This window comes from Spea bombifrons, chromosome 8, assembly GCF_027358695.1.
Source record: "Spea bombifrons isolate aSpeBom1 chromosome 8, aSpeBom1.2.pri, whole genome shotgun sequence".
Lineage (NCBI taxonomy): Eukaryota > Metazoa > Chordata > Amphibia > Anura > Pelobatidae > Spea > Spea bombifrons.
In genome coordinates this window covers 26,791,534-26,819,425 of record NC_071094.1, presented here as the reverse complement: position 1 = coordinate 26,819,425, position 27,892 = coordinate 26,791,534, and the positions used below count along the sequence as shown (strand labels likewise).

General features: G+C 37.9%; 1 protein-coding gene across 1 annotated transcript; it reads right to left on the bottom strand.

The window, feature by feature from the left end:
- CHRDL1 (chordin like 1) lies at positions 1–26,787 on the bottom strand. Its single transcript, XM_053472646.1, has 10 exons — positions 26,648–26,787; positions 20,293–20,413; positions 14,299–14,411; positions 13,235–13,328; positions 10,097–10,164; positions 9,308–9,479; positions 8,391–8,585; positions 2,448–2,615; positions 2,232–2,321; positions 1–565 (listed from the first exon to the last, which is right to left on the bottom strand). Exons 2-10 carry the CDS (start codon positions 20,366–20,368, stop codon positions 435–437), a joined length of 1,107 nt encoding a protein of 368 aa, XP_053328621.1. The 5' UTR covers positions 20,369–20,413; positions 26,648–26,787; the 3' UTR covers positions 1–434.
- Positions 26,788–27,892: the final 1,105 nt, after the last annotated feature.

Sequence of the window (27,892 nt, the reverse complement as noted above, 5' to 3'; positions counted from 1 at the left end):
TGTGCAAATTTGCATATCGCTTTATTTGCAATGCGTGTCAAAATGCAGCTACATACACAAGGCACCGATGCACACATATTCGTACGCGCACATTATGTATTTTGTACATCTTGGCCATTCTGTTCTTCACCTAAGTTATGCTTATTCCATTAATATTAACTTTCCAAATAAACATTTTTCTCATAAAGAAGTAACCTGTGTTTTTTCAGAGCTGATGCCAGCCCTCTAAGGCATAAGAGGAAGCATTTAACTGCTCACAGACTCCTACATACTTGGATCTGCCAATTACTTTCTGCAACACATCATGTTTAATAGTCCTTGCATTCTGGGTTTGGCGACAATGTTGACTTAAGCAGAATCACCCTGCAATCCGGCACGCAATCCAATGTCTTCAGTCGGCTTCCGGGTTTCTCTTCTTTTTAGGACTCTGGCTCTCAACAATGACCCTTTTCAGGCTTGTCTAGGTACAGAACCTTCACCAAGTCTTCCAATTCTGTCCGGCAAACTCGCGTTTCACACATATGGCTGATCTGTGCTTCTCCCTCACTGAAGATTTTCCACTGGCCTTAAAAAAAACCCAAGAAATTGGTGATTTTTATGTGTTTATTTTTGGTTTTGCTACACATTAATCCAATGACCATAGATAATGTTGCATTAGATAAAATGTAGTGGTCCCTTTAAAATGGCCAATATCTATAAAGTAAAATGCAGAGTAACATACATGTTATGCACAACATTGGCTCATCACAACCACATACCTGACTGATAAGACATCATTAACAGAAATATTTATATATATTATGGCAGCAGAGATAAAAACAATCTTTTCTTGAGTTGCTAGTTTGCATAACATAGACAGTCACTCATGGGGGGGGGGTATTCTACTTACTGATATCACTATGCATTTTCAAGGGTAAACCCCAGTGAGCTTCGCTGCAAGAACAACTGAGTTGGCCCTATATTATTTAGAGATTATGGATTATACCTAAATAAAGTTTTAAGATATCTCTCACATTTTCATTTCATTATACAGAGTCACCTCTGACCTTCTTGCAGGATATGTTGAAGTTCTCCTCTCCTGTAGAGTCCCTCTTTAGTGATCTTAAGGCAAAATGTCTAAACATATATGCAGAGATGCATTCACAAATAAACATACGCAATTATCTGTGAGTGCCACTGACTCCCATACACATGGATCCAAGCTCCTACCTGCACTAAGGCACTGGCTGTAACATATGGCCCACGTCAACACCTCAGGCACCCCTTACCTCTCTGCTACTCTCCCCGAAGCCAAATGTCCTTATTTTCATCTTTAGCTTTACATAATTTTATCTATTTCATGTTACAGAAAACTGTTTCTTCAAACAATTTATAACATAGTACTGTTGTGATAATATGGCACAACAGTGATATTTATATGCATTGCAAGTACACAGTCCTTTAAAATGTGTCCAGTACATGGTATTTACAAAAGGCTCATGTCTTGGTGACAATTCAGTCAAATTGCTCGGGCAACTCAAATGATTTGGCTGAAAATGAGCAGCTCATCTATTCATTAAGGTGAACGCGAATGCCAACTTGACCCTAGTTCATGTTGACTTGACTCATATCAACTGCTAAAGCTTTGAAAGCACAAAACGTGTCTATTCACAGAAATTTCACAGAAAAGTCTTGTACTCAAAACTATCAATTTAAATCCTCAAAAGGATGTGGGTTGACCCAGAACTCCATTAATTGAACTTCAGAATTTGTCAATTTGGCTTCTGACTCAACTGAGAAGCTTTACTGCTGACAACGGCAACGGAGTTAAACCGAAAGGAAAACTGACAGCACTCAACAGCACATGGACTTTTATGAATAGATGGGTTGCTGCTTGCATTGGTTTAATTCTTAGAGCTCTGCCAAGTTAGTCAACTTGCCCCCATAAGTACACCGAGAACTCAAACTTACTGAACAGAGCAATATGTACATGCTGTACATTAAACAATAAAACCAATGTTTCTACAGTCAAAATGCAGCATATTTTATGAAAATGTGTGGTTATGTTTTCTGGCACTGTTTGCAATGTAACAGATCGCGTGACCATGCTTGTGACTACATATACCAAGTCATATACCACGTCAACCATAAGTGCATACGTTACCATAACCCTTTCACTACCAAATTTGGGCTTCCGGATAGCTTTGCAATGGCACAGAATAGGTTTAAATGGCTTCTTTTTAATAACTCACTTGGTGTAGTTCTTGTTATCTGTTTGAATTCCTGCTGTTCTTCAAATTCTTTCCTAGACATTTTTTCTGTGTAAAACTGGCTCAGGACACCTATAAAGAACAAAAGCGCATTGTATTAAGATGAAAGGCAGAATGCGTTTGATTATGACCATGTCAAGCACAGATTAGTGCTAGAAGTCCATGCTCCAGCCCGATAACACCCAAATATCTTATTACCTTTCTGTATTGTCCACACATGAATTTCTGCTAAAGGAGGGTCCTCCGTGACCACTGCTATTTTCCTCACCGTCTCCCCTTCCTCTAGTAATACAGACTCGAACACAGGGAGCGTCTCGTCACCACACGGATAGTCTTTATCTCCAGAATGAGGGTCAGAAATCTCCTCTGTTGAAAAACATTTAGGAGAAATATGAAGGGGTTTTTTTTTTCTAGCAAACAAAATTATTCTGTTTTTAAGAGTTTGCAGTCAAGGCAAACATGTTTAACAGTTGCTGCTTGAACAAATTATTCAGTTAAATACGTGGTCCACTTTCCAAGTCATGAGCTTCTTACGTTTTTACATGTTTACGTATGGACCAAATGACCATTAAACCCAAGAAACTAAAAAAATATTATGCACACATGTATTATTAAAATATTATTATCTGTTTCAGTTAATGATTATACAAGCTTTTGACAGCAAGTCCATTTTAAATTAGGTGCTGTTGGAGGAGCAAGATATGGAATTATACACCGATCAGCCTTAACATTGATAATGTTGTTATCATGGCACCTGTCAGTGGGTGGGATATATTAGGCAGCAAGTGAACATTTCGTCCTCAAAGATTTTTTAGAAGCAGGAAAAATGGGCAAGAGTAAGGATCTGAGGGACCTTGACGAGGGCCAAGTTGTGATGCCTAGATGACTGGGTCAGAGCATGTCCAAAGCTGCAGCTCTTTGTCGGGATCCCCAGCCGAGACCCTGACAGAGCTCCCTCTTCATTCTCTGGCCGCATGGCCGAATGGAGACAGCGGAGAACGTGCGTTGATGGCGTCATGCACGGGGGTGGGGCTCCCCCTGGCGGCAGGTTTAAAAACCGGCACTGAGTACTAATCAGTTCTCAGTTATTGTGCCTAATAGAGCTCTTCTTTGCCTTGATAGCTGATTCCTGTTGCTAGCCCCAGATTATCCTTTTTTTACGCTGCCTTCTAGTATAGCAACCAAAACCTTATTTAATGTTTTGGTATACTGGTAAAATAAAACGGTTGTATTTCAAGCATTTATATATACCTTTGTCACTGCCCTAGGTCTGACCAAGAGAAGGGCCCCCAGCAGCCCCCTCAGTGGCCACCATCTTCACTACAGGGGGGCAGGATATGATATCATATCCCGACACTCTGTGTTTTTAATGCATAGCTGCCATAGTGTAAATGGGACAGTCTCCTCTGTAACCGGCCCAGCGAGCAGCAGGACACCAGGGGGCCTGATCACCAAGAAGGCAATCTGCCCCACCCCCAGGTGCACAGCTACCCCCTGGTCAGCCTAGGGGATCGTGAAAAGATAAAATTTGACTTTGACATCAAACACGTGAATAAATGATTAAAACAAGTGAAGAAAGTTGTACAGAAAAAGAAGAATTTCCCCGCTCTTGCGCTCTTACAATCTCCTTTTCAGGTTTTATCTTTGTGTCCTTTTTATTAAAGAATATGGATGGCCCTTGAGTTTCAGGCATCCTAAGCATCTGATTTAAGTTACCATTATTTATTTATAAATTATTTCATAAAGCAGGACAATGTAAAACAATACATTCTTGAGTCTAATGACTCAAGTACAAGTTTATGCACAATAATACAAAATTAGCGAAGGTCATGCTTGTGAGATCTTGCAATCTAGATATACAAGTTTCCAAATTCTAGCTAGCATTACATCAGATGGCTTGGTATGAGTATATAAACACACTGTTAATGGTATTCCTGGAATAATCTATCTCAGTATTTTCCATGACTCTCGTTACAGAATAGGGTAGTATTAGAATTATGTGGTTGCTATGTACATTCTATTGATCTGTATTTCCATTCCTGGAAAAAGCAGGCTTTAATTGTAATGGGGATAAGAACATCACCTACTCATGGGAGTGTATACTTATATATCTAACTTATACAGTGCTACGTGTTAAGGACAGGTTTTCAAAAAACATAAAGGTGAAAAATAGACCACAAACTGACACATAATAAAAATTCACACCATACATAAATGTTGGTAACTCCCTTTATACCTTCTAAATAAACCAAGCTACCTTAGTTGTGTCTACTAGACTTGTGCATTCGCATTTGGGTGAACATGAAAACGAACACGCAGGGTGTACGAACATGGCGCCGGCAAAACATATACAAAGATGAAGACACACAACACAAAGAATCTTCGTGTTCGTCTTCATTTACTAATCTCCCTGGTCCCTTCCCCATCTAGCCTACCTTATCAAAACAGCATTGCAGGGGTTAATGGGAGTGGAAATCCGTAGGTTCGCCGTCAGTAGTTAAAGGGCCATGCGAACAACTCTATTGGTCTCCCCGCTTCAAAAAGGTCTTTAACTCCTGACGGCGAACCTACGGATTTCCACTCCCGTTAACTCCTGCGATGCTGCGTAGATAACGGGGGCGGAAATATGTAGGTTTGCTGCCAGGAGACCTTTAACTCTTGAAGCGGGGAGACCATGGAGTTAAAGGTCCATACGAGCGACTCTATTAGTCGTTCGTACGGACCTTTAACTCTTGGAGCCAAGTTGCGGCACCAGGAATTTAAAAGTCTATTGGTTGCCCCTGCAGGCTCACTTGCACCTCCCTTTAATTCCTGACGGCTCAACTTGGCCTGGGGTCCCGGTTCCAAGAGTTAATGGTCGGTACAAGTGACTCTATTGGTCGTTCGTAAGGACCTTTAACTCTTGGAGCCAAGTTGTGGCACCAGGAATTTAAAAGTCTGTACGAGCAACTCTATTGGTCACTGGCAGGGGGCTTGTCTGCCATCAACCAATGGCAGAGGAGCTCCCTGCTGGCGACCAATAGAGTGGCTCGAACAGGCCTTTAACTCTTGGAGCGGGGAGACCAATGGTTCCGCGTCGGGAGTTAAAGCGACCAATAGAGTCATTCTTATGGCCCTTTAACTCCTGATGGCGAACCTACGGATTTCCGCTCCTGCGATGCTGCGTAGATAACAGGAGCGGAAATCCGTAGGTTCGCCGTCAGGAGTTAAAGGGCCGTGCAATCGCCTGCAGGGGCCTACTCTGGCATCAACCAATCCTGCAGGCGTCCAATAGACTCACACGGCCCTTTAACTCCTGACGGTGCAACTTGGCCTAGGGAGAACGCTCCAAGAGTTAAAGGTCCGTACAAGCGACTCTATAGGTCGTTCGTACAGACGTTTAACTCGTGGCCAAGTTGCGGCACCAGGATTTTAAAAGTCTGTACCAGCGACACTATTGGTTGCCAGCAGGGGGCTCATCTGCCATCAACCAATGAAGTACAGGTGCACTTCATTGGTTGATGGCAGAGGAGGCCCCTAACGGCGACCAATAGAGTTGCTCGTAAGGACATTTAAAATCATGGCGCCAAAGTTGCTGCGTAATGTGTACCACGTTAACCCTGTATTAACCCCTTTTACCAAAAACGGCAAAAAATGAAGAAAAAAAGCGAACACGAAAAATTTACACAAATTTTCGCGGAATACGAAGATTTTTTCTCCCACGAAGATGAACACGAAGACGAACACGAAGAGTTAGCAGGCGCCATACTAAATGTGGTGTTTAGGAGGGAAAGTCACTCAAAATATCACATGACTGACAATAATGGTAGCTTCCAAGTCTGAAGATAAAGGGAGGTTATCGATTACCATTTTTTTGCCAGTGCTAACATACATGACTGTATACAGCTCTGTATTTTATGCTCAATGAGAACAATATTTTTTCCCCTTTTCTCCTTATAAAGCAAGATTACAAAGAAAGAACAAAATCACAACTAAAAACGTATGCCCCTGATCTTCATTATAAAATGGAGACATGGCATGCTGTGCTTGCTTTAGAATTCTCAGCAGTTTAATTTCGTTTTGGCCACATTTATCATAATAATGCAGTCTTTCCTGGCTTTGATAAAATGACATACAGTTGTTTATAAGCCCACCTTCTCTTCCCTGCTGTTCTTCTTTTAGGAGTGACTTAGAAGCACACTGCTGGGTCAGTCTTATACTTTGGTTTGTGCATTCAACTAAAACATGTAGGATCAGTGAGGTGCCCATAGACTGAAAGAGCCTCATTGTTTTTATCGAAGGCCTCATTGTATTTTCTTGGAATACCTCCATGTATATCAGGAAAATTAAGACCATTGATAGTGTTCTACAAGCTCACACATACCACTGCCTTGGAAAGAGCTAAAATGCACATAAATGTAATTTACCAAGTTCACCTCACAAGGGGACAGCCATTCATGCAAAACCAAATTAAATTTTAATGGTAGATACATCATAACAATACAAACCATCATCTACCAGCCCATCTAACTATCTTCCCAAGCTCTGGTCTGGAAGCTATGGTCCTCCTTCCATGACAGACTCAAACATTCATGACACATGAGAAGAGTAGAAATGTCAAAAGCAAATACATATTTGTAAAGGGAGAAAACCACCAAATTTAAAAGAGATGCCAACAGGACTGGAGAAGAGCACATTTATAGAACATCCTTCTTTTTCAATATGGTATGTAAATACTGGGCCATTCATGTTGCTTATGATACCTTTACAAAAAACATGGCCACTCATAAAATGCACATGGCTTTGGTCTTTAACTTGTGCTGTCTGAAATATCTGATTTCGTTATTAAAAGTCTTGTTTATGCCAAAAGTTGAATCTGTGATATGGACCAGTGGAGTTAATAGCATAGACATAATTGTTTTATCTATGTACTGGAGCTGGGCACAGTCTATCCTTAGTTGACCTGTGGGAAAGCCATCAAGAATTTGACATTCTCACTAGCCAAGGAAAGCTGTTATTTATCCAAAAATTCAACCAGAATCTACAACATTTCTCAATTTAACCTTGTTTCTGCCAGAAGGATCTGTAACACACTGCGTAATAAAGCGGTTATATTTAGATTGACTATCTATTGATTAATAAATCATTGAAAGCTTATCGAGAGCTTTCATATCTGCTCAACTGGCCATATATGTTGTGGTCAGTGGTTTGCTACTCAAGCTTTATTTGTAACCTGACTGATAAATGATTTTTCCACTTTTTAAAAAACGTATCTTTAAAGGTTATAACAGATACACAAGATCATGTGGGGCTATTTTGAAAGGGCTTTGGCAGACATAAGTGGAACTAAAAATGAACTCATGGCTTTGCACCTCTAAAATGGCGCAGTAGGTTGATGACTTAAGTGAAAGCTAGCTCTACCTACCAGGGACAAAGGGGCAAATTGGTTGACATACACTACAGTATTATGCGTGAAGGGGGGTGTTGCTGGGACTTTCCATGTTTTTCAAAGAAAACCATTAAGAAAACACAATTAGCAACATTCTTTACCCAACTGAATTACATTTTCATATTCCACAAGTTTTTTGTAGCTAACCATCAAAATGCTTCTTTATTCCCTGGATATCATGATATATGTGACAACACTCCAAACAAGTTTACAGTATATTACAGATTCAAAAAATCACATTCCATATTCGAATTGTTATTTATTTTGACATAAAGAGCAAATAGTGTTTGTTATATCAGAGACAAAGCTTTGAAGGTGCCTCCCCAACAATCATCTTCAGGATGATTTCTTGATCAGAGATACTTCACCATGACGTTAACAGCCGGCCCATATGTACGGTTTTAATGATATATTCACCAAGACATTAATTGATTTGAATTTTTTATAACATAAAGTCCAATGTCAAGGTCATGGCTGTAACAATTTACTTCATATATGAAGAGCAGGCATGGAAACGTTTAGCAGCAACTTATGGAATCAATTTCTTAATTGGCTTACTTATAGAACGCGGACGATATAGACAAGAAAACATATTGGCTTTATCAGAGATAGATGGAACTGAAAAGTCTTGAAACTTACATTTTACCTACATTTAAAATCTAGTGAAGATTCAAGAAGTTAAGTTGCAAAATCCATACAAGCTGAGAACTTACCTGGGCAAATTTTACAACATTTCCCATCTATCTTCTGAGGATATTTACACGTGTATTGCTCTGGGCAGCTGATTTTCTTGCATTCCTGCTTGGTGAAGTTGCAGGTACAGAGAACACATTCTACCACTCCGAACACTCTCAAGGTCGGATGCCAAGACTCTCCGTGGGAGTATGTTTTCCCGTTTGAGACACATACTGCATTGTAAACATTGGAAAGCCAAAGTGATTTAAGCACAGAATGCACTTTTACTTATTTGATTATAGATTGCAGAACAAAAAAAAAAACAGATGTATACATAAAATAAAGACTAGGGCCAATCTTTATAATGTGGGACAATAAGAAAATGCACAACACTGATAAACAAGGTTAGTCAGCAAACTTGTTATCCACAAAGAAACTATAACACACAGTTCTTCATTGCTAGTCACAAGGGGGCGAGTTATAGCCCCCACCAGGCATATCCTACAGTTTTTAGTTTGCTTTTATGAAACACTCTACTGAACAACAAGATTTGTAAAATTTGTATAATTCTGCAGAAACAATTGGTAATACTTTCCTACTTTATCAAAAAAGTGACTGTTTTCTATAATAACTTATAGGACGTGGTAGCAGATTTATAAAACTAAGCTACAATTCTGCACGATTTGAATAACTAACAGATTGAAATGCATTATGGTTATTATCAGAAGAAAATACTCGACAGATAAAACCCTCATCTGTCTTAATGCAAAATTTGATGTCAGTTTTGAATGTTCACTGTATCCTCTCTCTCTGAGATAAAACGGAACAGACTCTGTCCTCATTTTTTAATAACTAGTCTTGTCTCTATTGCTGTTATAAATCATATATATAATTACAAGCCCATAATATTTCCAGGATTTACAGGTTTACAGCGTATTGCTTGTGTGATGTGTACCTCGGCCGTGTTTGTGGCTGTTGTTGATGACTATCTGCACGATGGTTCCCGAAGCTTGCTGTGGATCTGAGAGGACACCGCGGTTACTTCTTGTGCTGGGATATCTGGGCAAGCTCTGTCTGCCGGAGCTCGAGCCTGATGTGTAGTCATGAGAGCGATGATAAGAATGTCTCTACATAAGAACATCGAGAGGGAGAATTCACATATTGTCGGTAGCCAGAAAGAATAATGCACAGTATGCGTTTCAGTATGCATATGAAACCATTACAACTTGTCAGCTACAACAGTTTCTCCATATTCCATATATTGTCTCTTTTTAACATTAACATACCGTATATGTGTAAAGCTACTGGGAAATTAGTATTAGTAAATATTAGTGGGGTATTTTTATATAAGCCTTTATAGTGTGTGAATAAAATCCAGTTTAGTTATATGCAGTTATGAAGATTTTATTTAATTTTCTTTATTATATGTAGGCTAAAAGATATTTTTTTTACTGATCGCATTCCACTGGGAAGGAAAAGTAATGATGATTGTAGGTGAATATCACTCCTTCCACTGGCACACAATAAGTGGAATTCTAATATGTTTATATTATTATTTTAATCAGTACCATTGTACTACAATGAAATATTAACTGTAGAATTTGGGAACATGACAGAAAGTCCAGAGCATGCCAAACTCTTTCTAAGAGAGTCCAGAGGATGTCAAACTCTCCGGCTTATGATCAATGAATTTGACTCATTATCTGTGATGTGATTTGAAATAAAATGAGACCTATGCACTCACTGCTTCTCTATTTGCTGGTTGACGAAATGTTTCTGGTTCATGATGTTCCCAGGACACCATGCCATCTCCTAAAAGAGAAATACATTTTCTAAACAAAGGTCCAAAAGATATGAAACAAAAATACATATACAGTATCTAGGAAAGCAGTACAACATAAGTGGGTCTTCTTAGTCTCCTTTATCTCTATGTCTATCTGATTGAGTGCAGAGTGCAGCGTTGGGTAATATTAGTCCATTGTGCTAGACTTTCCTTTTCTTAGACTGTTTTCTAAATTTACAGGGTTAAATATTGATTAGACAAAAACCCTATGATAAGATAAAGGGTTCCCTTTCTATTTCCTTTTGATGTGTCACTGTTGGAAAGATTGCAGTCTCCAGAAATGTATATAGCTGTGCCATCCTTTGGTCACATAAGACAAAACTGGTAAGTGGGAGACAAGTAAGAGGAGAGAGGGAGAAGAAGATAAAAAAATAGAAAAAAAAGAAGATGAACGTCAAAGAGAAAGGAGAGACAAGAGATAGAAGAAATGGGAAAAAGGAAGAGAAAAGGAGAGGGGGAAGAGTAGAGAAGAATGAGAGAAGGGTGGTATTAGAGAAAAGAAGAGACAGAATAGAGAAAAACTGAGAGGTGATGAAAGAAGGGTAAGAAAAACTTAGACACACACACTAACTCTAACACAGATATTCACACACACACACATACAGACACTAACACACACATGAACGCACATGCACTCACACCAACACACACAGACATACCCAGACATACAAACACTAACATAACTAACATATCCAGACACTCATACTAACACACACACACACACAGAAACTCACGCTAACATACCCACATACACACACACCAACACACACCAGCAGACTCACACACACTAACACACCCACACACACTAAGGCGCACATTAACACACACACACACGCTAACATAACCAGACACTTACAGTAACATGACCAGACACTTATACTAGCATAGACAGACTACTAACTTACACTAACAAACACACTCACCCACATACATACTAACACACCAAGACACACACTAACAAACACACCCAGACAACACTAACATAACCAGACACTCACGCTAACACATTCACACACTCATACTAACTCATACACCGAGACACTAATGTACACACAATAACACACTAACACAACCAAACTCAGTAACAGACGCTTACACTAAAAACACAATCATTAACAAACCCAGACTCAAACTAATATACTCAGATACACATACTAACATACAGAGACAAATGCACTAAAATAACCAAACACTCACACTAATACACAGGCACACACTCATACTAACACACACACACACACTAACATAGCCCAGACATAGGCATACCCAGACACACTCACTAACATATTCAACACACACACTAACATACCCAGAAACACATACACTAACATACCTAGACCCACGCACTAACATTCCCAGACACACACTAACATACCCAGACACTGACATAACCAGACACACACCCAGACACTCACAAACACCAACATAACCAGACATACCAACATAACCAGACACTTACACGCCTCAGCCCGTCTCCAACCCATCTACTCCGCTACTACTGCAGGGGCACGTAATTCAATGTTACCTTACCCCTTTGAAACTTGTCTTCGCCACCATCCCAGAGGTCTCCAGGACCAGAAGTACGTAAGGGACCTGGGGCTTCTTTATTCCAGGACTGTTCCTATGAAACTGGGACTGGTGACAGCCCGAATTGCAAAACGGATTGCAAGGCAGGCCTTCTCGTCCAAAATGCTCTTTTGGCTGAATGGGTGTAAATTACCACCGACATAGACCAACATTTTGTGGAAAGCCCTCCCAGAAGAATGGTGGCTGTTATGGGGGGGGGGGTGACCATTTTTCAATAGGATGTCCAACAAGCTCATGTAGATGTGATGGTCACGTGTCCGCATACATTTGGCCATTCAGTAGATGTGATATCTTTGCCCATCTGGTATTCAAATGTATATTTTATTTATTTAGCACCAGACCGGATCCTTGAATATGTACTTTTGACTGCCCATTCTCTTCATGAATCTATTACCCGTTCTCCAAAATAACACACATCTGATCTGACACAAATGAAACCTAAACATTAAAATAATTCTTAAATATAAAATAGTAAGTATATAAGTCTTCTTCTTCTTCTTCGTTTTCTTATGGTTAGTATTATTGTTATTATTATTTTTCAATACTACATGATGTATGTAGTTTAATTGCTCAGTTGCTATGATTGCATGGAACTACAATATTACTCATTATATCAATGATTGGTCTCTGTGGGTGATTTTTACTGCTAAACTAAACTCTACCTTTGCTTAACATTGGATGTCTTTTCAAGTCCTGATTTATTTTTTTCCTAAAACACCAGCTATTCATTTGGCTGATGGCCCAGATATCTCACAGCTTGGTCAGGTTATAATTGCTGGATTTTAATTTAGTGTGATTTCTGGAAATCACAGCTAGCTTGCTACTCTCCATATAAAGTAAAACTGTTTGCCACTTGACAGAGGTCAAACTAAATATAGAAACACAGCAGAGGAGACAAAAAGGTGCCTCTGCAGAAAGAAACGACGAGATTCCTTAACATTCTGAATGCCAACGCATCTCTTGGCACACTACGGATTAAACATCCAGAGATGGTCATGTAACAAAAGGGATTTCTGTTTCAAATTTACAAAGAACAACCGTCGTACACTCTGCATAATGTCATACACACTGAGTTATACCTAAAATGTGCCAGTAAAGTATTGTGTTTTATGGGAGTCTGCATCCAACTCATAATGAGAGCTACAAATCTGACTGTGTCTGTTAAACGGACGTAGGCGATCAGGCGTTAAAGGAAAAATCTAATTAAATAAACTTTTTTTTATTAATATGAAAATTCATCACCATCTTACTTTCAAGGCATCATAATGAAATAATAGATCTTTTTTGGTCCCAGTAGTTTCAGATAGCCAGTAATGTTCATATTCTTAAATATGCAGAATCCTGGTATACGTCTCACATGTTCCAGGGCCCCAGGGTACTTAAAGTGCTTCCTGGAAAAGGTCTCAGATCAATACAGTCTTACGTGAAGATATGAGACGATTGGAATCTTACCTGGGCATCGTGGACAGCACAGCTGTGGGACGTACACTGGATTGGCACAGTGAAGACTTGGGCATCTCACTCTGCTGCACAGAACATTCCCACCCTGCAAAGGGTGAACAGACAGATTTACTAAACAGTGAATAGTAATCAGTTCCAAAGTTTTAGCTTTTATTTTCATTTTTTACATAATTACATTTGGGCCACTACCATGTGTACATAAATATAATAATTTTACAGTACAGTAATACATAACTTGCAGTAGAATATGGGAAGTATCAGTAGGCTGTATTATATATTATTATATATAACATAATAATATGAATGGCTTTTGGGATTTCTGGTACATAATATGTCACCTCTGGAAGAAACAGCAGTCTGGTACTTAAGAGAGCTCTGGTTTGTGGTGCTCCTGATGGCATCACATTCAGTGCACAGAACACCATGGCCTAAGTTAAAGTCCTTCTCCCATCACTTTTTTGTTCTGCACTTTGGTACATATAGAGAAGTCTAAATGGGATTTTACATGTGATGTGTGTTTAAGGTCTCAGGTTCCTGAGCATATCTTTCTTTCTATGAGTGTTATGGTCTCCAAATAGAAAAGTATGCTCAAACCTTCCTTCTGAAATAACCTTTTGGATAGACTGGATAGGCTAGAAGATTCTTAAGTTCTATGATTCTAAGATTGCCAACTTTTATTACACCATTGTTAACCAATACATCTATTTCTGTTATAACACTGGTCCTTTGTGTTGGTGTGGAACATTTTATGCGTATGTACAGATTCTTTTTTTTTTCCTACTTTTGTTTTGAGAGATACTAATCCCCCACCACGTATATCTGTCCACTAAGGCCAATGGGTTTGGGCCTCTTGTGTGTAAATGAGTCTTTCTAGAATTGTAGTGTTTGATGGAAACTGGTATTTCCTGCACAATTACACCGATTAAGCTAACTTTTTGATTGCCACATGGGTTTAGTTCACAGATGGAGTGCAATCTGTTGTCTTATATTTATATCAATTTTTAATCTGGCTTCACCATTTAATCAGGAAAACAAAATATAAACCAGAAAATTACCTCTCGACACAGGCAGTTGACACAATAAACAAGTCCGTATGGCTCCAGGTAAGGATGCCATCTCTCTCCAAGGTGGTATTTTCTGTCTTGGAATACACAGTATGTCTCTGGGTCTACAATAATAACAGATATTGCATTCATTCACCTATTCATTGCAATGGAAATAGAATCCCTTAGTATGGCTGTTTCACTATCCTTAACCAAATGCATACAAACTGAATAAAATGTATGTTTGGGATCTCTAGAAAAGTGGCTTTTGGCATTCAAGTTTTCTTTCTAATGTTGTTGGTCTCAAGCGTCTAAACAAACCTCATGGAACAGTGTTGTTGTCAGTGAAATTGGAGGGTACCCCAAAGCTGTCAGCACCTTTTACTGTGAAGCCTACCAAGGAGGCAAACACTTCAGCTGAAAGAAAACCTTTCACAATTTGGCACCTTCTACCTCGGTCCAAAGCCAAGGAAGGCAAAAGCAGCCGAGAGGCATAGCTGTACACTTATTATTACAGCTCGGAAAACCAGGAAATAATATTATGGCTTGCAAATAAAATTCTAAGACTACATAAAATACAAGCGGAAGAAGGTGTATAAACAGTAAACGGAATCATAACATCAATATTGTCTTTCGCTTTCAGAAAACTGTCAGGAAACATTACATTTGTGCTTTTTTTTAAAAGTTGTCATCTACCATAATATTCTTACTCTTGTAAAATAACAATATCATTGTTTACTTAAAAGTGTATTCAGCAAACTCTTACTTGGTTTACCTAGAATGTAAAAAATCTCTGTTTTAAACCTCATCTAAAATATATTCCAAAAAATCTCTTATTCCATTGAATCCTGCTGCGGTGCATTGATAGCTATCCCCAGTTTTTCCCTTAAATTATGATCCTGAGCCACGTTCCTGGGGCTCAGTTTAAGGGAATTGAGTTAAAGTCACTGCTGGTCAGCGAAAAATGTATTCACCAAGCACTTGAGCTGCACTACTGATAAACTCGCTAAAATGTATAGGCAAACATTTCCATGACTGGTGTACCAAGTACTATTTATTTTTTATGTAATATTATTATTCTGGCCTATTCCTGAGTCAAAAAAGGCTGGAGCCACAACGTGCCCCATGGTGACAGCCTCTCCTCCCTTCCACCTAGGTGTGTGCAGAGAATTTTGATGAAGGAGGCCTGGTTAACGGAGCCGATACCGGGAAGAAGTGGACGAAGAAAGAGGAAAGAAGACACGATGAGGCAAGAGAGCAAGTGGAGCTGGGTAAAAAAGAGACAGGCACATGGAAATGGTTGGCAGACATTGAGAGGTAGAGTGAGAGAGTGAATGAGAGTTTGATGAAGTGAGTAAGAGTCAGAGAATGGAAGTGTGAGAAAGCAAGTGTGGGAGAGCAAGTGTGAGAGAGAGTGAGCGTAAGAGTAAAAGTAAAAACGCAACAAAATACAAATGAAAATTTAGAGCAGTATGCTTGGTTTTATTTGTTTTGTTGGGGTTCCTCCTTGTTTTTGGAGATTTGTAGGAATTAACAAAATTGGCAAATGCACAAGTCTAATTTGGATTTAAAAATACCTCATGCATTTCAAACCGTTTGAAAATCAGTACTCCAAGCCATACTCCTTTTGCCTAGTTTGAAACCTGGCAGTGAATATGTAGTAATGTAGGTTTGGGAATACTGAATCCCCTTAGTTATTTTTGGAATACAACTTCTATCTTTCTCATCGGTTGGCTCAGTGTGATGGAGGTTGGCCAATGTTGCTCAAACTGGTGCCTGGCAGTAGGAAAACATTTATCTAAGGCACATCTGTGCAGAATGAATATTTCAAGTCTTGATTGACTAGTGTCTTAATAAAAATATTTGTTTCTACTAAGTATAAAAGTATAAAAGTAGGGGTTAGGTTTTCACAGAGTGAAAGTATCTGTTTACTGAGTCGCCTTCTTAATTCACAAATAACTGTTTAGGAAACAGGTAATTAAAAATGTAAGTGGAAAGGTGAACCAAAAATGTCAAGGGTTAACGAAGAAGATATTCACCATCTTCCATAATGCCACTCAAAAGCAGACGGCACCTCTTCTAGCAGCAAATACGGAGTGCATAATGTTGGTATATGATATGAGGTGTCAAGCTCTTTCAAGCTAAATGTGCAATCATAAAATGAGTAATTGAAGCCTTGTGACCTAATGTCTACAATCACAGTTCTTGATTAGCTTTACCAAAGTAGCACATGGGAATCGCTGACTGGAAGTGCATAAAACAGACATATTCACAGCTAATAAGCATTTGTAAAATTTAACAACCTTGCAGTGCTCTGAAAGAGCTAGGGCTTCATTAAATGACCCATCTTAACCTTAATTGGTTTTAACGGTGGTTGAAAACACATGGTTTGAGATTCAACAACCACAAATAGCAATTGTGGATTCTTGGCCACGAACAAAAACGCTTTAAAGGAGTAAAAAACAACTGGTACTTTGAGACTCAATAAGGTATACAGAATATTAGCGCTTCTTTAATGGATAAATTTTTATACATTTGGGCCATAAAAAGTTCTCTGGAATACTCCAGTCATGTCTAAAGAAATTCAATGCACTGCAGAAAGTTGAAAGAAACACCTTGCAATTAGGTAGAATAGAAATGGAACCACTTAAATGCACTTAATTATATGCCACTGAGCATTGTAGGAGATTATATTGAATGCTCAACAAATGTGGATAGATTCAATCCAGTAGTTACTTAAACATTATGAGTATATGACAGTATTAGAACCACTTGTGCCACTGTCATTACAAAGGTCAAATGTGACCTTATGCCACCAGTAGTAGACAGACAGAAAAATTCTATGCTCTTCAGATTAAGAAACACACCTATTACTTACCATGGTGCATGACAACTATAGGGCAAACAAAATATACTTACATACAATAACAGTATTGTATGCCACAAAGTCACCTCTTTCAGATTGATGTCATACAAATCCATATACAATTTACAATCTATGAGAAATGTAAATGTTTTATCAGCGGTCACAGAGAAATAGATAGGTGGCACTGTACCATTGCAATTTAGGTTGACAAAAGACAAGTGGAAAACCCCCACATTTCACTTTTCAATAATATATCAGTTAGCCAATAAATTGTATCATTTTAACTATATTTTTCTCTAATAATATATCAGTAACACAGAGTTTAAGTTGGAATTGTCATGTAAAATATTTTTTTTCTCCTAAAGCATAAAATAAAGCATACAGGAATATAGGGTATCACTGACCAAAAAACTTGTTTTATCTCATTTTGTTCCAATACATTTTCTTTATCTACAGACCTACAGGCTGCCATTGTTGTTCGTCATGTGACATTTTGGGTGGTTGTCCTTTATGGCAATTCTAATGAAGCCTGTTACTTCATAGACTTTCATTAGTCAGAGTGTCCAATTTACTGAGCCATTGTATTATTCACGACAGACATATTCTAGCTGCCTGTAAACATATTATACAACTGGTTTAAAAAAAAAGAAATACTTCAATACCTCTAAAAACATATTTTAACGTGATACTACCAATAAATATAACAGCGGGAGTTCCCCTTTAAGTAACAACAACAAAACATATCCACGTATCTGCATTTTGTCCCAATATTGCTAATACAGTTGCAGTAAAAAATGTCCCTCAGAAAATTCTGGTCATCTAATTCTAAGCCCTACTCTGACCATCATTGTATTTAATATATTTCTGATAGTGGTTCTTTTACCTCCCAAGGGGAGGTGTACAAAGCTCGATGGACATATTGAAGCTAAAGAAGCATTTGAAAAAGTTCTGTATCCTCAGCCTCGGGCTGAGTCATTGTCTTAAGTCTCTAGGAAGGAAACAAGATCAGATGTGAAGTGATTCATGAACCGGCCTGCTAGGAAGAGGAGGAAGCATAAACTTTCCGGAGCCTCTTATAATCCTACCGTTAATGACGTTGACCTTTGCAAGTGCCATATTTTGGTTCTTGGAGCTGTAAGTGAAACGTTCTTCTCCTAATAAATTAGGCAGGCGCTCAGTGAGCCAATTCTGCCCTTTAGAAAATCCTAGCACACTTTATGTTACAGTAACTAAAATTAGGGTATGGACTGCCGCTTAATATTGTAAGTAAAACATGAGAGATGCTAAGAATATTTCAGGTCAACACAGGTAAACTCACAACGATAGCTACCATGTTATAAAGGTTTAATATGAAATAAAATGAGCAACCAGCATAATAAACTAATGAGTTGCAACCTGGTTAATAATATTTAATATTTTATTAAGAAAATGAGACATTCGGTAGAAACGCATAAAGGAAATATTTTAGAAGCCATGCTGACTATCACTAATGTTTTCCCCTGTCCCACACTCAACCACGCCATTAGAAAATGAATTTATTGACAAACGAACAATACCATTACATAAGTGGGTAAAGGTGATGGGAAAACCCTTCCACTTAAAATTAAGGGAGTAGTAGAAGCATTAGGTGATCATTGTTGACCGTATTTGCATGCGCCTATGCAGAATCCCTTGTGGTTGTGGCAGCACCATGAGATTTCTGAGGGAAAAACAAGCCTTCTGGCTTGTCTGGTGTCTGTAGATGAGTGTTTAATAATACTTCTACTACCCCCTTGACAAATGAACCAAATTCAAATCTAAAGTTACCATGGTGTGTAAATCTATTCTGCATGTCCTCCTCAGTCCTCTCCAAATCTATGTCTGGCATTGTCCAGAAGAATAGATATCATTTCACCGGTCTGTTCCTGCCTCCTTTCCACAGACTTTCTACAGGCCTGTGTGTACAAACACTCAGAGACAGATGTAGATGAACAGACAGACTGCAAATGCAAAGTCATTTATTAACTTTGCACCAGAGTAATTTTCTTTGTTATAGTTTTTATGTTTTACACATAGCTGCCAATCTATGTAAAAAGCCCTGTTCAAGCGTTACCCTCATGGGCATCCATAATGTCTGTGACAACACCTTTTTTGTCATATAATTTCTTCCTTTCTTTTGCCCGTGTCAGAAAACAGGTTGTCCATATCACAGATATACAATGCATTGACATTATTTACAAAAGTCTCTTGAAGGACCATTAAGTCAAATTCTCTTTATCATGAATCACACCTACATTTGTATACTGGTAAGCTAGACAAAAATATAACAAAGAAACAAAACAATGCTACGTTAAGGTTAGGATTCTAGATATTGGCCATCAAACAAATCCTTTGAATAAACGTGTTGAAAGTGCCGAATAAATAGCTTACATTTTTGGTCTGTTTCCACAAATTACTTAACCTTGCAATTATTTGTTTTTCCTGGACCACAGTTTTCTTATCGAAGTTAACTTTTCAATAAATCCAGAGAAAGATTCTGGGTATATTTGTATGATTAGTTCCAGGTTTTTATTTCCAGGGGAATTGGAAATGCTGAGTAGCAGATCAACTAATGAAATCACAAAAAGAGTACTAGAACCCATGTGAAGTTTTGTAGGAAAAGAAGATTTAACTGTGAAGGAAACATTGGCGAATAAGGTGATATAAGTAAAGGGGACATACCGTTACATTTATTACCAAAACAGTGTCAGCTGAGGTGAAGTTACAAATATTATCTAAACAATTTATCTATGCAATTTGAGTGGTCACCCCTGGCAGATTTCTCCTGAAACAACAACCAATCATATCACATGATACATAGGTAACTCTTTCAATAAATCTTGCCAATTAAACTTTACATTATGTTGGCCAAATTGGGCCTCCTTGTAGGACAAAGAGGACTGGACTTTCATAAAGTTTCATAAAGTTAATGAATGGAAATACACTGTGTTTAAACTCCATTGAATTATATATTAGCAGTACGCTGTTTATGGAAATACATATAAGTTGTGTTTTCAGACGTGGAGTTCTCTAAAACATTTCAAGAGGCTCAGCATGCAATGTGTCAAATTATTTCCACATAAACCCTACAGAAATGCAAAAAAAAGTAATGATTGACAAACTTTTTATATGTTCTAATCGGCATCCATCCATCAGGAGAAGAAACAGTAGGCAAGAGTAGGCAAAGCTTCTCCTCATTCTTGTGCGTTATGGTGATGTTAACTGAAAAGGCTTGTGGAAGATCTGTTTTAAGTAAGACAAAACACAGATGTATCAGTAAATTAGCATTTGCATCAACTCTTGTCTTCTACACTGCAGCCAGTCATGGGATTTTCAAATTAATTTAGCCAAAGTATGCATATTTTTATCTGTTACTTTATGGCCCATTCCATTTATCTTCAGAGCTTAAATATATACAATGCCACTCTGAAATATGAGCTTTAATGTGTACTGTAAATGCCATCTTGTTTTGTGAGTTAATGTGCCTAATTGCCCAATTATTAAATACAATGTAGCCATTTCCACTTGCCATTTCATACTAATGTACATTGAAACAGTGAAGCTCTACACACCATAGTACACAGCGATGGCCAGTGATGGGGAGAGAGGTATGATGTGTGATAGGTGTGATGAGAATGCTGTGTGATAGGTGTGATTGTGTGTGGTCCCATTCAATTACAAGACCTTAAAGCAAACACTTATTCTGTGATGTCTGAGATGGTCTAAGCAGTGCGGACAAAGGGGATCAAGAAGTTTCTTCAACAAGAGAATACAACAAAACGTTATATTATTTCAAGAACGGAAACATAGTGGTACATAATAATATAATAATCCAGGAAAGTTGGAAAAAAAAACTGTCTATGTACAACACCACATTTAAATATTGGGGTAAATATATACAGAGGGATTCAATAATGGTGTAAGAAGACAATGTATTATCTGTGCCGTCACAATTTAAGACAAATATATCCCATTTGTACTCATATGTAAAAACCAATTCAAACACAGTTATACATATTAAGAACTGAGGCAAAACTCTAAAGGCATACCCTGTAGTATGGGGAATAGCTTGCTCGTTAACCTATACATCTCACATCTACAGGTGGAGATTCAGTCAATGCTAAACATTACATTTTTTTAGTACTTCTGGAAGACAAAATTGAAAAAAAAAAAGTTTTGTTTGGCCCGCAAAGTAGATTTCCACCTAAAGTGAACATCCGTCAACAGTTCCTGTGGCGAAATCCATTCACAACACAAGTAACTTGGGCAGTTGAGAGAGCAGATTCAAAAACAACAAGGTAGTAAATTAGAGCCACAGCCAAACTTCCTATGAGAAAATCTCTACCAAAAAGTCTTTGGAAATGACAGAATAACAGAAAAAGTAAATGATTTCAAAAACAACACAAATATAATTTCGGATTTATGTAAATCTCCCCTGTTCTGTCCAAAGTTTCTAGAGAACTGGTTTGTAATACGCTTTCTCAGATATAGCCAGAATGGTTTGGCGCATGTCCTTCCAGATAAAAATATATTTTAAACTTGTTGAGGGCATGCTCTCTACCTTGACATTGATACCAGTGCAAAGAGAATTTTTATAGCATCCTTACAGAGGATTCTGGTTTCCCAGATACTCCTGCAGCAGGACATCAAATTGTACTCATCAACAGTTCTTGATGATAGAAATGATCTCATTATAGCATATGATAAAATATTGTATCTACATTATTTACAACATGTCTTTTGTCTCTTAGAGAAAACAAAATTCGTTATTTGGACACACAGATATGTGTGGATGTGTGCATGTAAGGTTGTTTTGTCTAAATATGGTTCATTCCTCGTTTTACAAAGTCAGTGAATCTTGTGTAATTCTGTCATAATCTGATAATTTTGCTATCCTGCTTGATACCAGTGATCCAGATGTGGCTTTCTGTGGTTGTCGTTATTTGTCTCCTTGCCTGAGGGTTGTGATATTCAGCTTTAGAGGGGAAAATCTACTTGAAGTGGTTCAACAATATAGTCATCATAAATCCAAATTAGAGGGTCAAAGTTAGTTGTGAAAGATCAGTATCACTGGAATATTGAAAACTATCTAGTCTACCTAAAAAAAATGCACATTTTTAGACTATGCTTTTAGACTATGCTTAAAGGAATCCTATTAATGTTCTCCAAATGAACTATTAAGCATTCATCTAAATAGCTTAAGTAATAGGATGGGACACATCAAAAGAATTACGATTTCAACCCAGGTGACCTCTCGTGGATCTTTTTGCATAAAACCTTTGCCAAGATTCATTGGACCTTTCATATGTATATTGATCAAAGTACAAATGTCTGACATGGGATTTAGGAAACTCCACTAAATGATACAAGAAATGTAAAAAAAAATAATCTAAAAATATGATCCGTGACGTAAAAGAATGCGAAAGAATGAGAAAAGTTTTCTCCCTCTTTCTTTTGAAAATGACTTTTTAGAAAAATGTTTTTGCTAAACAAAGTGTACCTGGATGCACTGGGGTACTTTGAAATGACTACTAACAGCCATTCTCTGTAAGGTCTACATTTGTACAGCACCAGTGCGATTGGTTTTGGGTAACAAATTATACTTCTGATAGACTTGATAAACAGCCGATGGATGCCTACCATGCAGTATCGTGGCGACCTTGACAGGAAGTTACTGCAAACTCTCAAAGATCCCCACTGAATTTAACTTAAAGGAAGTTGATATAAAAAAGTGATTCTGGTTTCAAAGTCTAAAGTACAATAAAATTATACTCATAGTACTTAATAAAATGTTCCTCCTGATAGGCCAATTCATTTTTCGCAATTTTTTTAAGGATTTTTTAAAAAAAAAACTTTACACCAAATTCTGTAACCCCTGTACTGTTTTGTTTAGTAAAGGGCTACTATTTTCTGCACAAAACAGGAGCTCCCAGCAAACATATTTGTGGCTAAAAATTACATGAAATATAAATACATATAAAAAATACATAAATACAGTGAAGTTTTTTCACTGTATATGTGTATTTTATATATGTATTTATATTTTATGTAATTTTTATATTTTATGATTTGATCCTCTGCTGATTTAGTATCAGTTTTCCCACTGATAAAGACATGATGAGTCTATAATTTATTTGAACAGTGAGAGACAGAAAAACAACCAAAAAATGCAGAATAAAGCATTTCATAGTTATTAATAGATTTACATTTTACTCAGAGAAATAAGTATTTGATCCCCTATGATTCAGCAAGATGTCTGGCTCTCAGGTGTCTTTTATACAGGTAATGAGCTGAGATTAGGAGCACTCTCTTAAAGGGAGTGCTCCTAATCTCAGCTTGTTACCTGTATAAAAGACACCTGTCTACAGAAGCAATCAATCAGATTCCCAACTCTCCACCATGCCCTAGACCAAAGAGCTGCCCAAGCTGTCAGAGACAAGATTGTAGACCTACACAAGGCTGGAATGGGCTACAAGACCATCGCCAAGCAGCTTGGTGAGAAGATGACAACAGTTGGTGCGATCATTCGCAAATGGAAGAAACACAAAATAACTGTCAATCTCCCTCGGTCTGGGGCTCCATGCAAGATCTCACCTTGTGGAGTTTCAATGATCATGAGAACGGTGAGGAATCAGCCCAGAACTACACAGGAGGATCTTGTCAATGATCTCCAGGCAGCTGGGACCATAGTCACCAAGAAAACAATTGGTAACACACTATGCCGTGAAGGACTGAAATCCTGCAGCGCCCGCAAGGTCCCTCTGCTCTGAAGTTTGCCAATGATTCAGAGGAGAACTGGGTGAAAGTGTTGTTGTCAGATGAGACCAAAATCAAGCTATTTGGCAGCAACTCAAGTCGCCGTATTTGGAGAAGGAGGAATGCCGCCTATGACCCCAAGAACACCATCCCTACCGTCAAACATGGAGGTGGAAACATTATGCTTTAGGGGTGTTTTTATGCTAAGGGGACAGGACAATATCACCGCATCAAAAGGACGATGGATGGGGCCATGTACAATCAAATCTTGGGTGTGAATCTCCTTCCCTCCGCCAGGGCATTGGAAATGGGATGTGGATGGGTATTCCAGCATGACAATGACCCAAAACACACGGCCAAAGCAACAATTTTCTAATCCCGTAGAAAACCTGTAGAGGGAGCTGAATGTTTGACTTGGAGAGGATCTGCAAAGAGGAGTGGGACAAAAGATGTGTGCAAACCTGGTAGCCAACTACAAGAAATGTCTGACCTCCTCTGTGATGGCCAACAAGGGTTTTGCCACCAAGTACTAGGTCAAAGTGGTCAAATACTTATTTCAAAAATCAAAAGTAAAATAAAATGCAAATCAATTTCTAACTTATTTGAAATGTGTATTCTGGATTTTTTGTTGTGATTCTGTCTTTCACTGTTCAAATAAACCTACCATTAAAATTATAGACTGATCATGTCTTTGTCAGAGAGCAGACATACAAACTCAGCAGGGGGGTAAAATATTTTTTCCTTCACTGTAGGTCTTCAAAATTGCTTTTTTGTGAGACATGGTTCACATCAGCAGATGCTCCTTGAGAACAGAAAACTCAAATCTGGATTTCAGTATGGCATAGGTTTGATGTTAAAATAGTTGAATGGATAAGGCAATTTTGGGTGGCAGGAGACAGAAGGTTGGAGTTAATGGTGTATAATCAGAGGTCTTGTTACTAAAGGGATACCCCAGGGATCAATATTGGGACCTGTACTTTTTAATGTTTATTAGCAATATTACAAAAGATCTTAATGGTAAAGTACGTCTTTTGGCAGAGGTTACAAAAGTCTACAACAGGGTAGACGTTCCTGGTGGAACAAGCCAACTGACAAGTGATTTAAGTACATTAGAAGAATGGTAAATGTGAAAGAATGCACTTATCAGAATATAGCATTGGGGACACTGTTCAGTCATTGACAACAGAACACAGGGAATAGGGAGAGATTATTTCTGAGGACTTAAAGGTAAGCAGACATTGCAAAAAAAGTGTCACAAAAAGCAATCAGGGTGCTTGGCAGGAAGAAGGAGGTGGTTCTGTCACTTTACAGATCTTTGGCAGACTGTGTACAGTTCCAGAGACCCCCTTCTTCAGTAGGATATTGACTCTTTGGGGAGAGTTCAGCGGAGGGTTACCAAATGGCGAATGGCCTACAAAGACCCCAGGAGAATGTCTAGTCATACCGCATTTCTGCCTGATAAGGGCAGTTAAAAAAGAAGTTAAAAAAAAATATAATAAAAAAGAAAAAAAGGACAAAAAACTAATAAAACATAAAATAGTCATTGATCTTCTGTACCATTCTTAGAATAACTAAAAAAATTTAATAAAAAATGCTGTAAGAGGTCTTTCAAAAAATGAATAAAACTGCATGTCAGATATTGCTGTACTTGGATGTTGTTTAACATTTTATTTGTTATTTAGCAATGACACCTATCTTTTGAAAGCAACCCTAAACTAAATTAAGATTTTTTAAAATATTTTAATCATCTTTTATATATTAGTTCTATAACTATTACTCTAGCTTTATATTGCTACTATAACTATTGCTTTATATGTATGAATATTGCAAATGAGTGAGAGGGAAATCACAGTTGACATAGCAAAGTGCAAAAAAAGGCTCTGATCTGTAAAGGTAAAGTAAAATATAAAAAAGCCTTGGCACTTAAGGGGTTAAATAGTGTTTTTACTGCAGTACACACTTTTTCAGCATAAAATATTCAGAGTTTTATTCTAAACCATGTTCTTTCTGTTAGTCAGTAAACAGTGAAACCAGAATGCAGAATAGAAATGGAATTTTTAATTAAGAAATATAAAATTCAGGCAGTAGATCATATAACACAATTCTCCAAATAAAAATCACTTTGAAATTTCAGAAAACATCATGCCCTCATTTGGAATAAATTAATATTTTCAAATTCAATATTGGAATGTCTATTATTATTTTCTGTTTGATACAAAATGAAGTTTCAGCAAAAGCTTGCAAGCTGGGACCTCTTTACCTAATGTATCAGTTTGTCTTAGTCTGTCAATTCTACTTTTGTCAATAACCCTTGAATATATATTTTTTCTAACAAGCACTTCGTAAATTGTTAGTGCTACATGAATAATAATAATAATCATCACCATGCAATACCCTCAGGTTTTTATATTTTATACATCCACATATGTAGACTATAATCTCATGTATTACATTTCCCTGAAAAATTAATTCTAAATTAAACATACTTATTGTACATGTGTGCATATTATACACAAAATATTATAGGTATGTATATGTTTTATTAGCAGTAATATATGTGTTTAGATGTTTAATGTGTACAGCCCAAAAAACTATACTGTATATTTTCTTTCTTTATCTGCCACCCCATAAAAAAGTAATTTCTCTGAACCTTTGTAACTTGTGCCTTAGTAGAAAGAGGTTCCATTCCATGGTTGCAAATGTAAATATCTGACAACTCACCTTGATGATCTGCAGCAGTGTTTGGTGTGTGTCAGTGCCAGCAGACTGTGTCATTAATAATCCAGTGTCTTGTTAGCAGTAAAGCTCTCTGTAGCTTTGTGCAGATCAGAGCTCTGGAGCACTCTGTGTGTCCCCAGGGAAGTGAGTTTGCAAGTGGTGAGTGCAAAGAGAGGCAGAGCTTGTATCTGACTGATTGATTGCCAAAGCAAGGGTACCTGCCTCCCTCCCTCTCCCCTCTCTGCTCCCTTCTAGTTGGAGCTCCTGGACACCTGCCACTTGTCTGGATTTGAAGCATAGATGTTAAGCCACCCAGGAACCAGAGTGATGGGATCTTGCTATGGAAAATTGTATCATTCTCCTAGTGGTGGGTCAAAGAAGGTCCAACATAAAAATTATGATTGATCTGCAAGATGTAACTCAGTATTACAGCTAAGAAGCTCAAGCCAGCTTTGCTTTCTGTTACCCTCTGAGCTTTGAAATGTATGCTAGAAATCCACAATGCAACCTACAATGGTGTATCAAAGATCTCTCTGTTGGAAAATATCATTAGTGTATGGATGGCTGCAGTCATTCTTACAGGGCCTGGCCTTGTAAATTTAAATCATGGGTCATGTGAGTCAACAATTAGGAAACATAGATGGTCAAGCTTACAGTATTTCTATTAATGTGTATTATATGTGTACGTTGTGTCTATACCATGTGTTAATGATGTACATATTAATTCTGGGGGTTAAACGTATATATGAGATATGAATAGGTGTATTTGGGCCTCCACCTTTACTTGTAAACACAGTAGGTGGAATTCTTGTTATTGACCAGTTACTGGAAGTTTAATGAGTAACTGGGGTTCTGCTTACTGTTGATCATGATGTCATAACCCAGAGCTCCCTGAGTACCTAGCAATGTGTTGGTCATGCATGGATCAGGAGTACATGTGGCAACACAGCTACTGATGTCAGTGCTCCCCAATACCTCAGTATCGCGAATAGGGGTTCCAGGAGTTTAAATGTGACAGGCATCATTGGGTGAGATTCCTGCTAAAGCACCAGAGATTTACCTGTGGATCATTACATAAAGAGACGCTGTGAACCTGTACAAATAACAAAGATAGGCAGAGGTCCCTAAAAATGGCAGCCGTGATAATCATCTACCACCATTATAACTCCGTCTGCAAGTCCCATTATATTGTGCTATGGGGCTGATACAAGGGTTTATATATGCTATACTATGTTAATTAGTACACAT

Coding starts and splice junctions, on each gene's coding strand:
- CHRDL1 (XM_053472646.1), bottom strand. CDS start 20,368: ATGAGGAGAAGCTTTGCCTACTCTTGCCTACTGTTTCTTCTCCTGATG. Junction 9,480..10,096: donor AACCAGCAAATAGAGAAGCA/GTGAGTGCATAG, acceptor GTTCTTATGTAG/AGACATTCTTATCATCGCTC. Junction 8,586..9,307: donor CAGCCACAAACACGGCCGAG/GTACACATCACA, acceptor TTTACAATGCAG/TATGTGTCTCAAACGGGAAA.